General features: G+C 56.0%; 5 protein-coding genes across 5 annotated transcripts; 3 read left to right on the forward strand and 2 right to left on the reverse strand.

Moving 5' to 3' along the window:
• Positions 1 to 359: 359 nt before the first annotated feature.
• Positions 360 to 2,083, reverse strand: B0I36DRAFT_245606 (2-epi-5-epi-valiolone synthase; the record flags this gene model as incomplete). The annotated part of the gene is made up of 5 exons (XM_046150169.1): positions 360 to 978; positions 1,059 to 1,150; positions 1,230 to 1,578; positions 1,640 to 1,686; positions 1,754 to 2,083. The coding sequence occupies 5 exons, from the start codon at positions 2,081 to 2,083 to the stop codon at positions 360 to 362; spliced, it is 1,437 nt and encodes a 478-aa protein (XP_046011464.1).
• A 1,054-nt stretch (positions 2,084 to 3,137) lies between these two features.
• Positions 3,138 to 4,326, forward strand: B0I36DRAFT_384735 (catechol O-methyltransferase; the record flags this gene model as incomplete). The annotated part of the gene is made up of 4 exons (XM_046161022.1): positions 3,138 to 3,200; positions 3,256 to 3,784; positions 3,840 to 4,000; positions 4,058 to 4,326. The coding sequence occupies 4 exons, from the start codon at positions 3,138 to 3,140 to the stop codon at positions 4,097 to 4,099; spliced, it is 795 nt and encodes a 264-aa protein (XP_046011465.1). The 3' UTR covers positions 4,100 to 4,326.
• Positions 4,327 to 5,141: 815 nt separating this feature from the next.
• Positions 5,142 to 8,796, forward strand: B0I36DRAFT_290617 (uncharacterized protein). Its single transcript, XM_046151711.1, has 2 exons — positions 5,142 to 5,745; positions 5,833 to 8,796. Exons 1-2 carry the CDS (start codon positions 5,480 to 5,482, stop codon positions 8,303 to 8,305), a joined length of 2,739 nt encoding a protein of 912 aa, XP_046011466.1. The 5' UTR covers positions 5,142 to 5,479; the 3' UTR covers positions 8,306 to 8,796.
• B0I36DRAFT_432026 (aspartic protease) lies at positions 8,761 to 10,602 on the reverse strand. The gene is made up of 3 exons (XM_046162606.1): positions 10,273 to 10,602; positions 10,052 to 10,208; positions 8,761 to 9,954 (listed from the first exon to the last, which is right to left on the reverse strand). The coding sequence occupies exons 1-3, from the start codon at positions 10,372 to 10,374 to the stop codon at positions 9,014 to 9,016; spliced, it is 1,200 nt and encodes a 399-aa protein (XP_046011467.1). The 5' UTR covers positions 10,375 to 10,602; the 3' UTR covers positions 8,761 to 9,013.
• A 1,043-nt stretch (positions 10,603 to 11,645) lies between these two features.
• On the forward strand, positions 11,646 to 12,610 carry B0I36DRAFT_350102 (uncharacterized protein; the record flags this gene model as incomplete). Its single annotated transcript, XM_046156855.1, has 2 exons — positions 11,646 to 11,903; positions 12,491 to 12,610. The coding sequence occupies 2 exons, from the start codon at positions 11,646 to 11,648 to the stop codon at positions 12,608 to 12,610; spliced, it is 378 nt and encodes a 125-aa protein (XP_046011468.1).
• Positions 12,611 to 12,987: the final 377 nt, after the last annotated feature.

Genomic DNA, 12,987 nt, shown 5'->3' on the forward strand with positions numbered 1-12,987 from the left:
CACGCACCATGAGCTCGTCGTATTGAGTACTTGTCACATGCTGTCACATCCAGACGGATCATATTGTCCGAGAACGATACGTTTTCAATCACAGCTTTTGTTAACACACGTTATCATACGGATCAAATTATTTCATTGATACTTGGTCGTGAGCTAAAACAACACTTAGGTCATATGTTTTGTTTTTCGCGATATTGGCGACCTGCAAGCAACATGCGTTCGCCTGTGCACATGGGCTCGGCGGTCAAATCCGGTTCCCACAATGCGATGTGCCATGAATAGCGTAATCAATTGTCAGGAAGCGACTCTGAAAGCAGGGTGAATGAAGCCACAGATGCACCTGCTGAACTTCTCTCGCTTTAAGCCTGCGCCTTGACACCACGACCATTGAGGAGCCCGTCGAACACGACCTTGCCCTTCTCGAGTAGCGACTTGTCGGCATTGACAGTTGCTCGCGCCTGAGCTTCACCATTGGTCTTGCTGCCGTTGGTTCCATTCAAGTGCTGGCTATCAGAGATGAGGCCGGCTTGGCGAGCTGCCTCTTCCACGCTCGAATCCTCGGTAGTGTTGTCTGTGTACCCAGTGTCGCTGCTGTCAACGTAGGCTTCAAGTCCAGCACCCTCGCGCGGATATGTCTTGCACACGGCCTTGTGTTGGTGCAGAGCCTTGGAAAGCTCCTCGGTCGTGTACTCGTTGACGAAGCTGCAGCTACCCAAGGGGTTAGGCACAGCTAGGCGCAAGCGTCCGTCGCGGGTCTTGAGAATAGCCTCGGTGCCTTTGGCAAGCACCTCGTCGTTGAAAAGAGGATGATCAATTGACAGGCCCGCGCGAGAAAAGAGTGTCAGCAGGCGCTTGTGCTCGGCATCGGACAGGAGGCCGCGCTGTTTGGCCAGAGTCGCTGTGTAGGCCATGTCGATTGAAATTGCATGGCCGTGGCGAAGTGGTGTCTCGGGGACAAGTTCGTGCAGCGGTGACCATCTACACAGTTCGATGCATTAGTGGTTAAACATTCCAGTACCACCGGAAAGTCTCTCCTGCGGGAATTCATAAATACTTACGTATGACCATAAGCAATCACTCTGTCAAGCCCAATCTCGTGCAGATTGGGAGACTCGAGCTTCAACATCTCATAAATTCCTTCACGGTTGATCTGCAGAGGTTCACCCAGCGGTCAGCTGAATTCGTCCATGTACGATGGCTGCAAAAAAAGTCGGGCATTCTGGGCTTACAATATCAGCGGCCTTGCGGACTACTTCAGGGGCGTTGTCAGCCCTGCCAAACTTTGTCTCGATGAGTTGCTCGCAGTACTTGTCCAAGAGGTCGAACACCTCAAGGTGAGCGCACGACGAAATCTTGATGAGCTCTGCAAAGCCGTTCCGAACCTGGGCTACGGGAAGAGTGCGCAAGAAGGTGAAGTCAAGGAACGTATGGATCGGGGCATGATAAGCGCCCAGGCGGTTCTTGTAGTTGCCGTAGTTGACGGCGACCTTGATGCTGACACTGGCATCAATCAGACCAATAACTGTAGTAGGAACTCTGATAAAGTTTGTGTTGCGCCGATAGGCCGCGCACGCGAATCTGAAATTGCACACGTTAGAAGGTGCGAAATGTACAAGGTCAGCAATAGGGAAGGGCATACCCTGCAACGTCTGTGACCAAACCGCCTCCGACAACAAGGACTGGCTCCTATTATGAACAAGTACATTTTTTAGTCTCACAAGAAATCAGGACTTGATCTCGTCTTGGCACTAACCTTTCTGATAATGCCGAACTCGGTCATTGAGTCGCAAATGCTCAGAAGAGTGTCCATCGTCTTCGCCTTCTCGCCAATGGAGGTCTGGTGAACCTTAAACTTCAGGCCGTGGTGCTCGAAGTACTTCTCCATCTTGGCTCCATACATCCGGAACACATTCTTGTCTGTGACAGCAAGCACTCGGCCCCACTGCTTGTAGCAATTAGCCAACTGGGTGTTTGCGAGATCAAAGACACCGTCGACAAAGGTGAAATCGTAGGTGATCTTCTCATAGCCTTCGACGTGGAAACCCTCGGCGGTCTCCGAGACGTTAGCCTTGAGGTCCGACATGATTGTATGAGGAGTGTTGAACAGTTCAGTGAGCAGCCTGTAAGAAATTGGGGAAGAAGTTTGAGGAGCCGAGGTCAATGGCAGGATCAAGATCCAGGGACCAAGCAGTTACGGTCACGGGTATTTGTGCCCCTTTTAAATGCCCTGCGTCTCCCTGCGCCAGGTACCGTGAGACGAGTACAAAGCCTACGGGTACTCGGAACCTCCCAATTCAGTCGATATACTCGTCATCAAGCAGAGTCAATGACCAAATGACTTAGTCCACCGCATACAAGGACAGATGATGCGGATTCGTAAATGTGACTTCTCCATCACAAATGGCAGGACTTCGTGCATACCACTTGAGACATGATTGGTCAAGAGCTCAGGCTCCCAAAGCCCCAGATCGATGGAGCCGCACAAGCTTGGTGGTTGACTTCGAGCTTGGAGTGGGGTGCCCCAGATCTAAGACAACTCCAGCTAGTAGATCTTGCTTACAACGTTCCTCTATGCAAGAAAGACCTCGATTAGTGCCGTTTTTCCATGCGTGCATGTAGGGCCAGGGGTAAGTGCATCAGGGCCCTCTCGCCCCCAAAAGGCCACCCCTCATGGGGCGAGGGGGTGCGACCGGTGAGCCGCCGCAAGGTACATGCGCTGCATGTGGTGGAGCGGTTGTTTTCCCCTGAAGGTCTCGATGCTAGCCTACACACTTGTCGCCCTTGCTGAAAGATCCGGAATGATTGGAGCGTAGCACTGCCATTGGCCAAGTGGTCCAGCTAACCTGCGGAGACGTTTCCAGGAAGTCAATGACTCCAATATGCTTCGCCATGACAGCATGACACCACGCTGCCGACTCGACCACATGCAGCCATGGCCGAAGGAGGCAGGGCTTGCACGCGGGGTTGTTCTGGCATAAGTCGCCCAGGGTGGACGGGCCCAGCCTCAAGTTGGTGTCTTTGCCACGGTCCAATTTGTCGATGAACCTCCGGAACGCCTCAAAAAGACCGTTCAGATTCACTCTTCTTCCACGATTGCGAGATTCTTGCCAAACGCTGCAAAATTCGGTGACAGGACAATGGGTTCCACGGTAGATCCAGGTTTCAAGGGCGTTGCATATCAGCCACAGGAGGAAGTCTACGTAAGTGTTCTGTTGCAGAAGATACAACGCTGGAGCTGACCAGATGGTGTCGAAGTACAATGACGGCCGCGAAATCGCTCTTCTGCATTTTGTATATGGGCACCCACAACTGGAAGAAATGCGTGGGAATCCACAGAGAGTCTTGGATGCAATTGATGAGTTCGGCAAGACCAAGAAGTATTTGATGAACATCGGACCATATAAGGCGAAGACGGTGATCGACCTCATCACGGAGGTGAAGCCCCAGGTGATGGTGGAGCTAGGAGGTTACGTCGGCTATTCAGCCATTGCCTTCGCCGCAGCGGTTCAAGCTGCTGGCGGAAAGCAGTACTGGAGTCTGGAGCACAATGCCGAGTTTGCCGCTGTCATCACAATGCTGGCTGACCTGGCTGGCCTCCGCGACATTGTCAGAGTTGTCGTTGGCAACAGTGCCACCTCCCTGAAACGTCTGCATGGTGGAGGCGACTTGAAGCATATCGACTTGCTTTTCCTGGACCATCTGAAGCCAGCGTACACGCCTGACTTGAAACTGTGCGAAGAGCTCGAGCTTGTTGGTCCCGGTTCGGTCTACGCCGCTGACAATGGTAAGCACCTACTCCCATGGCTAGACATATCCTGTGCCCTAACTTTCCGATGAAGTTGTCAAACCGGGCAACCCGCCGTATCTCGAATACGTTCGAAGGACTGTCCAAGAGAAAAAGGAAGCCTTCAATTCGGGAGACACAAATAGCCCCCGCGGCAACCCAAACCTTGTGTACGAAAGCCGCTTTGTTGAGGGCTGGGAACCGTCAGGCGTGCCAGTAAGTTAGCTTCTCTCTGTGGCGAGCCGCACACTACTGACACTCAATGTGCGACAGGATGCTCTGGAAATCACCAGGTGTACTGGTGTAGGCCCGTAAACTCGAAACGAATACATAACAGGCAGACAGGCTTGACCCGAACGACAAACGGAGTTATGATGGAATACGAGTCGAGGCCACCGTCGCATCATCGACAACAGCTGCAGGTGACAAGCCTCAGGAGTTTGCGGGGCTTGGGTTGCAGAGGATGGCGCCTATTGGCGAGCCTTCAGAGTCTGTTCACGCTGGCGATGCGTGCTCTTTTGTAGCCTTCGAAGCTCTACGGAAGTTGGACTGGGCAGTCACGAAGCTCCCAGTCTTTGAATTGTCGAAGTCTGGCGAATCTGTGTCTGGCAGCGGATTTGTGGCAGGTGCACCCGAGGCATATCTACTTGATTGATGACAACCAGAACTCCGAGCAAGTGCACAGACAGCCACATAACCACATAGCCGTCCAATTCTCATTGTCGGCGTCAAGCATGGGCGGGTTCGCAAGCTTCCAGCTTCTCCAAGCAACCCCAGCATATCCACTTTCCGCATTAGAAGTCACTACCGCGAGACCGCCGTGATGATTGGGCAAACACCCTTGTTGATTTACGACGCCAGGCTAGGGACCTGGAAGAGCGAATTTGGTATTCTCCGCGACAATACTCTTACTTGCATTTGTGGAAGCCGTGACATCACATTGCTTAGGGACACGGATCCGTCGCCCGCGACATTCATGCTTGCCTATGCCTGCCGGGCCGAGCGGGATGGAGTTTCAAGCATCAAGAGCGAAATGTCTTTGTTCAAAAATTATCAAGAAGTGGGTTTGGCTCTCAGTGCTCAAGTAGGCTTTGGAAGTAATTAGAGAAGCGTGCAAGTGATCAAGAGGACCCTTGGACTGGAGGAGTCTCCAAGGCTGTTGCAACTGTGGAGATCTGTGAAGTTGGCAGCTGGCAGCTGGCCAGATCGGCACTCTTGACAGATGGCAGTTGGCTCGACACTCCTCCTGCAGCTCTCTCTCCCTCCCTGGCACTGGACCACCTGGGCAAGAGCTGGTGCTGGATTGCGCGACGCCTGAATTGCCTGCTTGCCTGCTCGCTCCATTTCCTCCACCTTGCCAAATCGCGACCAACCGCGCACGCCAACGCGACGCTTCACGAACCCGCACCCACAGCGGCCATCGAGCTGTCTCTCGCCAGCAACGCTGCAGCACCACCCAAGGCGCTTCCCTGGACATCGCGCCCACCCATTCGCACCAGGGCCTCTGCCCGTCGTCCTACCCACGTTCTGGGTCGTCCACCCGACTGCTCAATCGCGCAGCACCAACTGCCCATCGCCCAGAAATACTTGCAAGGCGAGCCTCTTGCCCACGACCCACGCCCAGCCAGCACTGAACCCATCCCCGCGCCTCGCAACGCTGAAGGGACTGCCAGCACGCCTGCCTCGACCTTCACGATGGCCTCGCCGGCAGTGGTGGTGCCTAACGGCATCGCGGCGACCGCTGTGCACGCTACAGAAGGCACTGTGCAGCCATCTACTGGAAGCGACAATGCGCCGCCAGCATCGCCGACGGGCTCCCTTTCGGCAAAGCGAAAACGCGGCGACGGCCCTCTCGCTCTCGCTGACCAGCCGGCGTCTGCGAATGGTGTCGCGTCGAATCCGCCCGCGCCGACCAAGATCGACAAGTCTCGTCTTCAGGATTGTTTCACCGTGTTGCAGAGGTGAGCAGACCTGGGCATTATGCGCCGTGGCCCGCCAATCTTGTCAAAAAAACAACCTCCTCGGTGACTAACGTGTTTTTTCTACAGACACGACACGACGCCTTCCCTTCTCAGCCGGTCAATCTCAGGCATCATCCCGTCAATCGAGCCACAAGCGAAGCGCCAAAAATCAGAAGACAGCGAGCCGACACTGTCCATTGCGGACAAGGTAGCCAAAGGCGCATATGAGGATGTCGAGACTATTGTTGCCGATGTTAGGGCATCCATCCAAACTCAGCTGGCCGAGCTCAGCCGCGAAGAGGACGGCTCGGGCGATGTCGGCGCCAAGAACGAGAAGGCTATTGCCGAGACGATCAATTTCGCACAGCGGGTGTATGATCTCTTCAAGCGCGAGCTGAACTATCCGACTCCCAGACCCACACCAGAGGTCCTTCAGAGCCTCGCCGACTTCAGTACACTACAATCGAATGCCAGCGGCAATGTTATGCTCACAGTCTATGGCGAGGCCCCTCGGTATCGACCGTTGTACTCGAGCCTGCAGCAAGGGGCCCAGCCGCTCCGCGAAAAGGGATTGCCCTTGGGCGTCAAGACCACGAAGGCATTGCCCTACACTTTCCCAATGCCAGCGGACAAGGCCCGAAAACCAAAGACCCTGGGCGAGCTGTTCCCCCCTCCTCGTAATCTGCAGTCGCTACAACCGCCCAAGGCCCCCAAAAGCTCCACGAGAGGCGTCCACGTTGGCTGGCACCGCCCCGAGCTGACTGAGAAGTCAAAGTACCGTGTAGGGTCTTATTTCAGCCAGAGCATTTCCACTGGCCGCTGGCTTGACTACAGCAATGCCGCCCCGCCACAGCAAATCATGACCAAGCAGCGCGAGAGAGCCATGAGCTTGGCTGGAAACAAGCCGTCGATCACGGAGTTGGAGGCATCGGAAATGGAGTCATTATTTCGTGGCGCCTTCTCCAGCTTTGCTCCTTCCAAGGATGACTCAGCGGCCATGGTCTCGTCCGGACTGGTCAGCCAGACAATTTGGTGGCAGAAGCATGGCAAGCGCAGTTTCGATCGTCTCGTGGAAGGTGACGGAACAGATGAAGATGAGACCCCGAAAGAGGCGAATGCCATCCCGCCAGCCGATATTGATGAAAAACTGATTGAGAACGCCATCGAGAACTGGGACGACAGTCTCGTGGATCCTAGTCTTGAGCAAGCGTGCCTCCAAGGCGCCAAGACACAAGAAGAGAAGGACACGGACGATATTCTACAACAGGTGTCTGATATGATCCAGACGCTGGTTTCATATCAGAAGAACCGCAACTTGACACTACCTTCCGCAGCCGTTCAGAGCCGCTACGCTGCAGATCCGGCCCATAGCGATATGCTTACCAACGGCAGCCCCGTCCAGCCTGATGAGGAGGAAACTGCGACATACGACGCTCTCAAAGCTCAGCTCAGCTTGATCGTGCAGAGCCTCCCCCCTTACGCAGTTGCTCGTCTCAACTCGGACAAATTAGACGAGCTCAACATATCCATGAGGATGGAGGTCAAAACAGACGAGTACCGGGGATCCATGGATGAGGACGAGGCGGCTGCGCGGGCCAGAATGGCGTCCCAAGCTGTTGCACAGCCAGCAAGACCTTCGTCGCACAGGGCTTCTGGTTCATATGGGCAACCATACCAGAACAACAGGGCTCCTGTCGCCAACGCCCAGTACTACGGCGGCGCCCAGACACCCGTGCGGCCAGGTCCTATGCAGCGGCCGCCACAGAGCATGCCGCCAGCGTATAACCAAAGGCCGCCCGGATACCGCCAGCCAAACCAGTACACCAAAGCAGCTTACAACGCCCAAGCTGCGCAAGGTCAACCTGCATACGGACAAGCAGGAGCTTATGGCACTCCGCCACAGAATCGCCAGCAGTTCCCGCAGCACGCCGGATACTCAAACGTGGGTACGCCTAACACGCAGCCGCGGTTCTCTGCCTACCAGCCGAGTGCACAGACGCCAAATATGGCACAACACAGCTACCAGCCGCAGCACCAGCAAGGCACGCCCACGCACCCACAGTACAACCAGTACCCGAACGGCGCACCGCCCCCGAGGGCAGTCTCGTCACCTCATGTCCCGCCACAGCAACCGCATATGCAGCCGCAGCATGGATTCAGGCCGACCGGCACACCGCAGCAAAGGCAGCCTTCGGTTAGTGCCCAGCAGCCCAATTTGGCTAACCCCCAGGCCAGAGGCTATCCCCAACAAGGGCCGATGATGCCTCACCAGCAACACCAAGTGGCCGGGAAAGCCGGGTCGCCAGCACAGTTCCACAACGCGAACCAGGTCGAGCAGGCGATGCATCAAGGGCGCGTGGGCCCTCCCACGCGCGCATCGATCTCCGCGGGTCACGCCGCGGTTCCAGACATGGGTGCAGGCACACTCGGCGTCGCGAGCCCCGGTCCGACACCGCACCCACAGCTAGGCCCAGCTTCTTCGGCATCTCCCATCGTCAATGGTGGTGCGGCTGCTCCGCCGACGAATGGCGCGCTGCCCGTGGCCAGCAGGGGAGTATAGGATGCTTGGCTCTAGCCGTGGGACGCAGGTCCTTATCAGTCATAAAGGGAAGGGAAAGAAAAGGGGCGGGATGTATCTGTTCTGCTGCAAGTGTGTTCAGTTTGCATGGAGGATGGCGTGCACGGGTCAATGGTGCGCATTTCTGCGAGCCCTGTTCCAAACGGTGCAGGGCTGCATTCCGGAGTATTGGGAGCCATTAGGGGGTCGTTGAACTGTCTTTTTAATTCCCTCGTCGTCTTATCTAAACGGAGGAAGGTTTTGGGCAAAAAAGCCCTGCTGTTTTGTTTGTTGAGCACAGGGGACGGTGTGCGCAAGTGTACCAAGTACTACGGATAACCGCTCACAGAGCGTGGTCAGAATCATCACTAATTTCAAGTCTTTGCACACACCGAATGGAGATTTCGGCCTGGGTGGGGTAGAGAAACAACAAGTCATCATGTTCGGGAGACATGGAGCAGAATAAAAGAATCTGAATTCAATGGAATATTGCTGCTAAATACGGTTTCTGTGCTGCTGTCATTAAGCCTGCCAATCTGCCATCCAAAGGTTTCTGTGAACACACGAGGCTCATCCTGCGCGAAGGACACCTCACAAGCAGCGCGAACCGTGATAGACAAAGCTCGGGCTACCGTAAGACGTCTGTAATATCCGTCTTGCCAGACAAGTACAGCATCTGTAATCATTAAGTCATATCCATGTTGTAGTCGCTTATTTGGCCTTGGCGAGGCCGACGGTGCCCTTGCCGAGGTCGTAGATAGAGTACCACCGGCGCAGGAAAGCGTCACCGAGAATAGCAAGGGGACCAACAGGGGCAGGGAAGTCCATGCCCATGAAGGTGGAGATGCAGCTGCCCTGGACCTCGAGGATATAGTCGTAGGGGCCAATGGCAAAGTCGTGGCCGGCGAGCTTGAAGCTGATGTCGGGCAGGCTGTCACGAGCAGAGCAGTCGACGCTGTACTGGCCGTTGTAGCCCTTCTTGGCGCCAATCTCCTTGTTCAGAAGCTCGGCAAGGTCGGTGGGAAGGGCGATGAGAGAGGTACCAGTGTCAAGGATAACACCAGTGTTCTCAAGCTCAGCAGTCTCCTTGCCAAAAGAGATGGAGTCGAAGTCAACCTCCCAGTAAGCCTTGCGGCGCAGGGGGATCTCGGTGATCTTGCCAGTGTAATGGTCCTTGTCAACACCACCAAAGACAATCTCCGAGTCGTCCTGGCCACTCTCGCTGCCGAGGTAGAAGGCAAAGACGGGCTCGTCGACAAGCTTCTGGTTGACCATGGCGTTGAAGGGGGGAACGACACCCTTGACGGCAATCCGATCGAAGCCAAGACCAAGGATACCGTCGAAACGGCCAAAGGCAAAAGCCAAGCCAGGCTCGCTGGTGGCCTCGCCAAAGTCGAGGTTCTTGACGTGGAGGTCACCGATGGTGAGGGTGTCCTGGGAGACAAAGCCCTTCATCTCGCCGGAGCCATAGCGGATCTCAAACTCGGTGCCGTTGGCCTTGTAGGTGGAGGAGGCGGACGAGTCGTACTTGGAGTGGAGGAAGCATGCGATGCTGCCGCACTGGGACGAGGGCACCCAGAGGTTGGAGCTGCCAGTGTCAAGGACGACCTTGAAGGACTGGGGAGGAGTGCCAAGGCTGATCTCAGAGAAATCTAATGTCGCAGGCCAACGGGTCAACACGTCGAACTCTCAGGGAATCGTTGTCGCCATCATTGCTCTCACGCGGTTGCAAAAACATCAGAGACTTACACTGAGCGTTCATGAAGTTGGAGATGGGGACAGGGTGGCCGCCCTCAATGTGGGCAGTCGAGTCGTGGAAGATGGCCTGGGAGTGGACATCGACGGGCCGGCCGCCAAGGTACTTCTGGCTGAGGCCACGGACCTGACCCTCGAGAGGCATCGTCTCCTACACGTTTGCAGTGGTTAGTGACATGGTCAGCAGCCTGTGATGGCGACGGGGGACGGCATACCATCTGCTCGGAAAGAGGGATCTTCTTGAGCTTCATCTTGTGGACGCCGGCGTTGGCGGAGCCCAGAAGGACTGCCGCCGCAGTGAGGAGAGCTCCCTTCATGGTGGGCAGCACCTGGATGCACAGCGGGTTGGAGGGTTGTGTTGGATGTTGAAAGCAGTGAGAGTGCCGACGAAGCCCGCGATCGGCAGAGATAGGGTTGATGAGGGATGGAGATGAAGATGGATGTTTGAGGGAGAGGTGAAGGTGACGGATGGAGGAGGATGGAGATGGGGAGCTGGATGGGGAAGGCAGGCGCAAAGGGGCCGGGCTGGGCTGAGACGGGGCCCGTGACTGGCCGCAGCGGGCGGGCGCATCGACTGGGGCGCCGCCGCTTGCGATGACGATTGTTTTGGGGAGGCATGGCTGGGAGGCCCTGGGCAGCCGGGGAGCTTTCCCCCAGCAACACGCCTGTCCTAGCGCGGCGATAGCGTCGTAGTGGTGGGCCAGAAGCAGGAACAGCGCACTCTGGCCCAGCCAAGCACGGCCCCCAGACTCCTCCCCCATCGCTGACTGCCCAGGTGTCTTGGGCGTCACCAGTCTTTTGCCGCCCGGCGTTGTCCACGCTAACCTGCTGCCTGGAGGTTGTTGCCTCAGGCCTCGAGATCTGCGCACCAGGCGCCCTTGGAAGCTACGCGTATCTACACCACCTAGATAGTGTAGATAGTACCTGGACATGGTCAGCCTGCCCTGGAGTGCGTACGCGTCGTGGGTTGATCCGGCAGGTGCTGACTGGCCGAGTCGGGTCAGCCATCTGCCTGCCAAGCTCCGAGGCAGCCGTCCTCGGACCTGGATGCGCCGCCTGGCCATGGCAAATCAGAATGCGTCATTGCGCAATCAAAAGCGGGTCCACGTCGCCGTCTCATATCAGGCACTCCTGGCAACACACCCGACAACCACCTGGGCACATGACCACACAAGGCCCTGCCCAGACGAGCACAGACGGCTCCCGAGGTCCGTAAGAGGCATGGCGTCCCTGGTCGTGACTTCCTAACCCGACCGACCTCCCAGTCTTCAAACGGACATGCCATGATCCTTCCAAACCTCATCCCACCTGGGCAGCCTCTGGCGATGAACAGACTGACCTGACCTGACCTGTACTTGTCCACTGTTTTATGCAATCTGCACATTAAAGTCGCAACTTCCTTCGTGCATGTTGCAATGCCTCGTCTTGATACTCCAGCATGGACCCTTGTCAGAGGGCACGACCCGAGGGACCAACACTGACTCGAATGAACGCCTGAAGCCAGGGCTCGATCTGCTGACTCCGCAATATCATATCTGCCGTGCGGAGTGCATGCACATCTTGGCGAAACGCCTCGGTCGAAGACGAGATGTCGCACCTCGTGCCTCAAGCAATGTTGGTACGAGCAGGCTGGAGACATGCTCGACGCCTACCAAGCGCTTGCAAACGCAGCGTTGTGTACACAATTGTCAAGCGTTGCGAGAGCCCAAGGCTGTGTGGTGTTCCCGTGTCTTTAATGTATTTGGCAGGCCCGCAAGCTGCTCTTCTAGGATATTTGTCCTCGTATAGTGTCAACAAGGCTGTCAACTCTGGTACGGCTGTGTTGCTGCCTCGGGCATCGCTGTTTGTGAGAACAGACATCGTCAACGACCAAACAGCGAGCTGTAGAGAACGTCCACAAAATCCAAACGACCTGACGGCGGGATCCTGCATAGGTTCATGGCTGGCACCTGGTTGACTCCTGCTTGCCACCAGCCTGGCAACATGAGATCCATTGTGTATGCGTCTCCTGTTTCTTTCAGCTTGTTGGCACCAACAACAACGTGCCATAGCGCACCCACGGAACAACATTGTCGCACTCCCACCAAGCAGATCCCCAGCAATGAACATGCTCGTGGGTCCGGAGCCGAGTTGAGAAACAAAGGGCAAGCTGTGCCTGGCTTCATGCCGGCCAGCCCTTGCTCTGGACGTTGTTCGCCATGCATTACATATAAGATGATCTCTCCGTGATCACTTGCTTGGTCCGGATCCCTCGCTCTCTATTCTGCCTGCAGTTCATCGACCAAGCACAATACGCTCCTGAGGATATTGCCATCAAAATCGGACATTCTGCACTTGCTCCTTAGCACGAAAACGGCAGTTGGCCCACGACGCAGCGACATCCCAACACCGCCTCCAGGCTAAAAGATCACTATACACGGCACCAACCATTAGCTCCTCGAGCAGCTCCTGATGGCCACCACGAACAGTGCCATGGATCTCACCAACATGGGCCGCGGCGCCTACGACACCACGGGCCGCCCCAACCCCCAGCCCAAGCCCAAGCCCAAATAAATAAGACCCTCGTGCCGTACGTGACATCCTCTTTTCGTGGCACAAATCCCCAACATTCACCTGGCGAGCATGCCACAAGCGCCGGTTCTTTCAATCCTTGATCTCCCGACGCGTGCTAAGTTGCAAACCAGTATCCGCGCCTCACCCGCCAGAAGGAGAGACTGGCGAGTACACTTTGTCCAAAGTCCTCCTTAAATGCCAGCAATGTTTCTTGCAACCGCCGATTTTAAGACACGCCGTGCCCAGCAACCACCACAGGCAGCACCACAGCAAGAAAACAACAACATCGGCACGGAACGATAGCAAGCAATGGAGGAACTGGATGTGCACGAGAGGAAAGGGGACGACAACGAGCAATACCAAAGGAAAGAAGAATA

Source organism: Microdochium trichocladiopsis, assembly GCF_020744255.1.
Source record: "Microdochium trichocladiopsis strain MPI-CAGE-CH-0230 chromosome Unknown B0I36scaffold_6, whole genome shotgun sequence".
In the NCBI taxonomy this organism is placed as follows: domain Eukaryota; kingdom Fungi; phylum Ascomycota; class Sordariomycetes; order Xylariales; family Microdochiaceae; genus Microdochium; species Microdochium trichocladiopsis.